General features: G+C 42.5%; 1 protein-coding gene across 2 annotated transcripts in view; it reads left to right on the plus strand.

Moving 5' to 3' along the window:
• Nucleotides 1–7,034, plus strand: part of LOC109545393 (calmodulin-binding transcription activator 2) — a 70,515-nt gene that overhangs the window by 51,645 nt on the left and 11,836 nt on the right. For both annotated transcript variants that reach the window (XM_048666346.1, XM_048666347.1), the window contains exons 11-24: nt 62–334; nt 390–563; nt 621–847; nt 974–1,103; nt 1,158–1,303; nt 1,357–1,682; nt 1,910–2,158; nt 2,217–2,326; nt 2,682–2,780; nt 5,242–5,309; nt 5,362–5,525; nt 5,730–5,911; nt 5,967–6,165; nt 6,238–6,369. In XM_048666346.1, coding sequence (XP_048522303.1) covers nt 62–334; nt 390–563; nt 621–847; nt 974–1,103; nt 1,158–1,303; nt 1,357–1,682; nt 1,910–2,158; nt 2,217–2,326; nt 2,682–2,780; nt 5,242–5,309; nt 5,362–5,525; nt 5,730–5,911; nt 5,967–6,165; nt 6,238–6,369 — 2,479 coding nt within the window. The remainder of the gene's footprint in view (nt 1–61; nt 335–389; nt 564–620; nt 848–973; nt 1,104–1,157; nt 1,304–1,356; nt 1,683–1,909; nt 2,159–2,216; nt 2,327–2,681; nt 2,781–5,241; nt 5,310–5,361; nt 5,526–5,729; nt 5,912–5,966; nt 6,166–6,237; nt 6,370–7,034) is intronic.

The following is a 7,034-nucleotide window of genomic DNA, read 5'->3' on the forward strand; positions in this document are numbered from 1 at the left end:
TATAGGTTTTTCTTCAGTCGTATTTCGTATTAGAAACACTCTAGAACAAACGAATTTTCAGCAGACATAAATCCAATGGACTTTATCAACAACTGTGACGTGGTGGTGTCGCCTACTCATGTGGTGGACGACGATGTTTTCGTCAATCTGGACGCATTTGATATGCTGGGCGAATTTCCGGACCTGGAAGGCTTAGAAACCAGCCACGCTTCCCTTTTAGATGTGAATCCGTCCGAAGCGCACAGAACCGGAGCCGGAAAGGGCCCAGCCAATCAGAGCGCCCACCAACAAAGCCACCACCAATCCCAGCCCAATGTCGTACACCATCCGGATGGTTCGTGTTTGACCCGAAACACCGCAGCAACTTTCCAATCTAAATCTGCTTGCAGGAGCAGCGAACGCTATCACGGACTATTCGCCAGAGTGGGCGTATCCAGAAGGAGGAGTTAAGGTGCTGGTGACCGGACCTTGGCACTCCTCCGGCCCCTACACGGTCCTTTTTGATACATTCCCAGTGCCCACCACGTTAGTACAAAGCGGAGTCTTAAGGTGCTACTGTCCAGGTATGTTGGCTTGGGTGATGGATTCTGGGAGAAATCTGGAGTTACTCTCCAATTTAGCTCATGAGGCTGGCCTGGCCACGCTCCAAGTTGCCTGCGACGGCTACGTGATCTCCAACTCTGTGATGTTTGAGTACAAGCTTCCGCCGAAAGATGGGCAGATGATCGCCCCCGAACCGAAAGTGGAGCGATCCAACGATAATTTGCTGAAATTCACTTTGCTCCAAAGGCTGGAGGCGATGGACGATCGGCTTCAAATCAAACAAGAACCGTCCGACAACGACGTGGTAAGAGGCACTGAAAAAGTAGCCTTTCGTTTTTATTGTTCGAATATCAGACTCTTCTGCCAGACTCTTACTCTCAGTAACACCTCCTCCATAGGTCAGTTTTCCGTTAATCCAAATGGTTTTTAGGTTGAAGACACCGCACTGTTCACACAACCGAACTTCGAGGACCGCCTGGTCAATTTCTGCCAGAATATGACGTCGCGCATATGGAAATTTGGCGAAGAACTAAGCGTGGCCTGGTTTGCCAGTCACAGAGGTGAGAGGTCGTTTGATGCCTTTCCAGGTTGCGTAGAGTCCGGGAATTTTCCAGGAATGACTTTGCTGCATCTGGCAGCCTCTTTGGGCTATTCCCGGCTGGTGTGCGCGATGCTGCACTGGAGGGCGGAAAATTCCTCGCTGCTTCTGGAAACCGAAGTGGATGCTCTCAGTCAGGACGAGTTCGGATACACGCCATTGGTTGGTTCCAGCGTAAGCAAACTGAAGGTGGCCACTGAACGGAACATTTCCAGATGTGGGCCTGCGAGCGAGGCCACACCGAAACAGCCGTGATGCTCTACAAGTGGAACCACACCGCTTTGAACGTGAAGAACAAGCAGAACCAAACCGCGCTGGAATGCGCCCGCAACAACAACCAAACGGAGCTGGTGGATGAACTGGAAAAGCTGGAACTGCGAAGGGATAAGGCGAACATGATGCTGCATTCGGGCCAGTCTTCCGTTGACAACGTTTCGCCTACAGTGATGAGCCCAGCTAGTAGTGTGGGGTCTTTGGCTTCAATTTCGTCAAACGGCAAAAGCCACGATGGAGTTTTCTTGCGACCCGGCGCCATCATTAGGTGAGGCAATTTAAATGTTCTCAATCAACTTTCAACACGTCAAAAACATCTTATTCATTTTTTTGCTCCTGCTCAAGTCTGCCCCACACATTTTCCGTTCCAGCTCTGATTTTATCAAAGTTTTGTGCTTCCTTTGGCTATAACTCTATAAGGTTGGTGCGTGAAGCAAACGCAGTATGAACCCTTTAACTTTTGTCACTCTTCTAACCACTACAGTCGTTTTCCAGAAATGACTACAGCAAAAAATTCCTGAGCATCGATTTGGACCAAGAGAACAACAACAAGTATCTAACGTCTTCGCACAGTCCGTTGCTCTCGGACCTTTCGTCCAGCACAAGAGGAAGCAGCGGCCAGAAACTGATCAAGAGACCTTCCATCGATAGTGGCATTCACATGAACTGCGGCTCCAATCTGGAAAGTTCCTCTAGGCCCAAAAGCTCCAAAGTGGGTTCCAGGGATTGCATCCGACTGTCCAAGTGAGTAGCGGAAATTCTAGAAACGCCTAGATGTTGAGGGAGAGTTTTCGCTGTTTAGAATCGATAGGAGTATGTCTCTGCCACTTCAGTCTTCCCTCTCCACAAGAGACAATTCCTTTGAGTCGGATATTTTGGAGGCTGTGGGCCGAAGAACGGACTTTGCGCTGTGTAAGTTTCTACAAGGCTTTTAGTTGCTTAATTTCCTTAGAGGGTAGCTTACTTTTACGAAAAGATATCAAAGATAACCAAAACCGATAAAAGTAAGCTTTGATGGGGAGGTAAGTCGAATATTTCCTTCCTACATTTCGTTATCAAGTCATAGCATGCAAAGTTTGGCAAAGTTGACAAACCAACAACATTTTCTTTCCATTTGCTTCAACTGCGCGTAGCTTGACGAAATTAGCTGAGATTAAGCGGCCAAAGAGAGCGTCAATTTTTCCTATAATGCATCCCTTCTTACTGCTAATAACATTTGAGACATAGCCCTGTTCAACAAATATTAAATGCATTTTTACACCTCAAGGCGAAATAGGAACAGGAGCAGGCAGCAATAGTCCTTTAATTGATGTGGAAGCTGTTAGCGATGAAGACGACCATGATATCTGCTCAGGCAATGCAGTAGGTCAGTTCTTGTATGGTCTATGTAAATGTTGTCTGTCGGTGTTGTCTCTGTCTCTAACTTTTGTATGTTTTTTTTTTGTTTTTGTTGGTGTTTTCCGCAAACAATTTACGGCGGAAAAGAGTGAAGTAACTTGTTTGCGGACTTGATTGTTCATATCGGTTACTAATGTGAGTTCTTGGTGCCATTAACCCTCACTAGAAAAAACACTGAAAATTGGTTCAAGCGTTTGCACTTGAATGGTGATAGACCAAAGCCTAGGTCAATGTAACGGGGAAACGTTTCTAAACGCATGTTTTCTTAGCATAAGTCGCTATGTACCCAATTCTCCTTTCGAAGTAAGTAACTGAAGCACGTGACTAGCCCTTATTATAAGCCTTTGATTTGCTGTAAATAACCTTGCAAGGTGTGGCAAATTCGATGTTTTGAATAAGCCGCCAATTTAATCCGAGATCCCAATGCGGACACCTCGAGTTTGGTACACCCTGTATAGTTTGGAATGTTTTTTCATCAGCTTAGTTAGCAAACAACACTTGTGGTTCATCGGTGTTTTCAGACTCTTCAAGTCCAGACAAGTTAAGAGTGAAGCTGAAGTTTCGCTAGCACGAGTTGCTTGCATCCTCAGACGTGTTCCGCTCGAAAGCTTACACTGGACTGATTTTTGAACATCAGTTGAGTGTACAGGGTCCAATTTTTGTTGTAAATCGATAGAGGCATGCGGATTTTGCAATACTCTTACCGATTTTTGTCAATAGTCAAATAAAATATTTCCATCTTGGTTTGGTAGATATAGAGTGTTTCTGAAGAGGATGCACTTTTCTGCACCATTTGTATCTCAAATATGAAACCCAATATAGCAAAGGTAAAAACGGAAACTTGTGGAGTTTTCCACGTAGAATCCAGCCAAACTTTGCATTTTTAATGGGACGCCCTGTATATTGTCACATCGTTTAGTTGGCTTTTAAATGTCCATTTCAGTCGTATATAAAACTGAAGACTTTACACAAAATTAACCCTTCTAAAAAGCACGTTTATTTATAACTTATAACTGACTACATATTGTTTAAAAAATATATTTAAAAAACCCCAAACTGCTTAACAAAATGAACGTTACACCTCCAAATTTATCTTAACTTTAAGACTGGATAAATTCTGATTGTGTGAAGCGATTTGGTTTCCGTTTCAAAAGTTATTTAGTCAATTTTTTTTTCTTAGCAAAACTAACGTCAATGTTTTGGAAAAATTAAGGATCTAAGGCAACATGTCTACAGGGTGGCAAATGCAAAATTTCGAACAGTCATGCTCCTAGTTGGCCAAAAAATTCGTTTTTTGGGTCCCGACACCAAAAGTTTAAAGATACGCCAAGCAACTCGATACATTTTTTCAAATTTTCGGCCGTCTGTTCTATTTATAGGGTGGTTTAAAAAAATCGTTATTTTTTTAACAGCGATAACTTTTCTACTCATAGAACGATTTTTACGATCTGGAGCTCATGTTGAAGCTAAAACTTCATGGATAATTTAGGACAAAAATTCGATATACAGGGTTGCACGAAAAACGACCCAAAGCAAATTTGCCCCCGATATATGTGATTCTGGAGGATTTTAAACTAAAGTGAAGTTTACTTTCGAATATTTCGTTCATTTATGCCACCTGGTATATTGATTTTGTTCTCAAGTCGCCTGTGAAATTTTCGCTTCAATATGAACCTCATACTTGGTCAACGACAAAAAAAAATGATCACTGCAAATCCAAAACGTTGATTTTTTGCACCCATCTGTAAACAAACGCGACGGGCGAAAAAGCCATTTTTTTCTAGATCTTATGAGGTTTATCTTAATGTCTGTAGCGGTGAACTGCAAGAAAACAAATATTCATCCAACTGAGAGCATGTGGAACTTTCGCTAATTGCGCAATGATTCAGTTGCCACAGTCTAGAAAATTTATCTGACGAATTTTTTTTTTGTTCAAAAACACCCACTAAGGGAAAAATAATTATATTAAATAACGGTTCAAACAGAAGTCAATTCGCTCTCAGCAGTTAGAATTTATCCAGTTCCAAACTTTTGTCGCCAAAAATTGCCGAAACTTTTACCACAATTAATTTAATTGTTCAAAATAATTTTTCTTTTCGAAGATTTTTTTTTCAATGCATGTGCGTTAGAAAAAAAATTCTTCACCGAAAGGTCTGGAGACTTAAGAGGCCACTGGACGAGATTTACAACAAAAAATGGACACCCTGTACAGTCAATACGTTACACTGATGAGCTATAAGAATCATTTTTTGCAGCCAAGTTTTCTAGTTGTTTTTCAATTTCTTTCTTCCACTGTAATTTTTTGTCGGCTTTTTCGGACACAGTGCTTAAAACGGCTCAATTTCCTTTTGCACTTTTCCTATTCTGGTTTGTTTAGAGGAAAATATCGCCTAAAAGACACCGCAATTTAATTATTTGTGGTGTTTCAGGGGAACAAGACGCCAGAGTGCTCACATTAGCTGAGCAAATTATTGCCGCCATTCCGGATCGGATCAAGGTAATCTTCCAGTAAAACTGTGATTTTTTTCAATTATTGAGAACTGTTTCAGAACGAATCTGAGGACATGCTGATGGAAAATAGTCCGGGGCCGCCCGATACTCAGCAACCATCCGAATCCCTCTACGACGTCTACATGGAACCACTGTTGGAACCTTCTTCGTCCAGCTTCGAGTCTTCGGAGTTTAACTTTGAATTTTCCGATCACAACTACAGGTGCTTAGTGCGTTCCCAGGGATTGTCTTAGAAAACTGCGGCTTTGCTCCCAAAAAAACGGTTTTCAAAATTATATTATCAGCAACTTCACTAAATTTGAAATGTGCTCCAAGAAACGAACAACCGACGTCTTAAATTCATATTTTTGAGGGCATTTCGTGCATTCTATGCACATTTTCTTGTGCTTATTGTGACCTTTCCTAGATACTATGATGTGGCCACGCCTCAATCCAGCTTAAGTCCAGCGTCATCAAGTTGTCTTCAGTCGCCCTGTTCCTTCACTCTGGATTCGCCGTCGCCGCCACCGACTACTGCAGATTTTTGCGAATTCTTCCAAGCTTCCGGCACCGTTTTCGAAAAGGACTTTTCCAACTTAACGCTATCAGGTAAACGTCGTGTGAACTTTGAAAAAATCGACCGAAAACCGGCGGTTTTGTCCAGACCGAGAGCAGCGCGAACTCTACGAAGCAGCGAAGATTATCCAGAAAGCGTATCGTTCCTACAAAGGACGACAACAGCAGGAACAGGACAAGGAACGGCAGGCTGCGATCATAATCCAGAACTACTATCGAAGATACAAACAGTACGCGTATTACAAGCAAATGACGCACGCTGCCACCGTGATCCAGAACGGATTCAGGTAACTAAAGCTGCCCGGAGAAATACTGGCATAAATTGTAAGACGTAGACTTTTAATTATGTGATTTGCTAGGTCATATTGTGAACATAAACGTTTCAAGAAGAGCCAGGAGGCCGCAGTTTGTATCCAAAACTATTACAGAAACTACAAGGAAGCAGGGGGTAGAGGGAGTCGAGAAGGAACCCCGGCCAGTTCAGGGCTCAAGTAAGGCAAAATCAGCAAGACCCAGAGGAAAATAGCAAACTGATGTTTTGGTCACCAGTACGCGCTTTAAATGCGAAACGATCAGTAGCAGCCGTACTGCCAAAAAATCCGTTTGCTGGTGGAGGAATCGGTTGCCGTTTTAGGTGTTGGGCTTTGTTAGTTGTCTGTGTTAACCACGTGTGCTTCTCATCATGCTTGTTCCGTTCTTACATTAATCACGGCATTTCATCGGAAAAAATCGGACAATCTTTAATTCAAACAATTATACAGGGTGAAACAAAATGCGTATCATATCGCTGTTTAAAAAAATACATTTAATTCTTCTAAATGGCACGGAATTCAGGGGCGGATCCAGCTTTAAAGTCAGGGGGTCAAAAAATACAGTATTTTTCAATTTCATGTTTTCCGTCCCGTTTAGCATGTTTCTCGGAAGCAAACTGAGCAAGAACGCTCGTTTTTACATCATTCCAGAGATAACTAATTGGCCTTTATTCGTTTCTCAAGAACCATTCGAGCCACAGAATTCGTTTTGGCATCGTTGGATAGAGAATTTAGAAGAGTAGAGAAAACTCGATTCAGTCGTAACAACGTGAGTGAGGAAATTCGAGCAGTTTTGACCCAGAAAGCGAAATTTGAATATCAGACACTTAGGTGCAAGATTATGC

This window comes from Dendroctonus ponderosae, unplaced genomic scaffold, assembly GCF_020466585.1.
Source record: "Dendroctonus ponderosae isolate FM_Combo_2020 unplaced genomic scaffold, Dpon_F_20191213v2 Dpon_F_20191213_5, whole genome shotgun sequence".
NCBI classification, from domain to species: domain Eukaryota; kingdom Metazoa; phylum Arthropoda; class Insecta; order Coleoptera; family Curculionidae; genus Dendroctonus; species Dendroctonus ponderosae.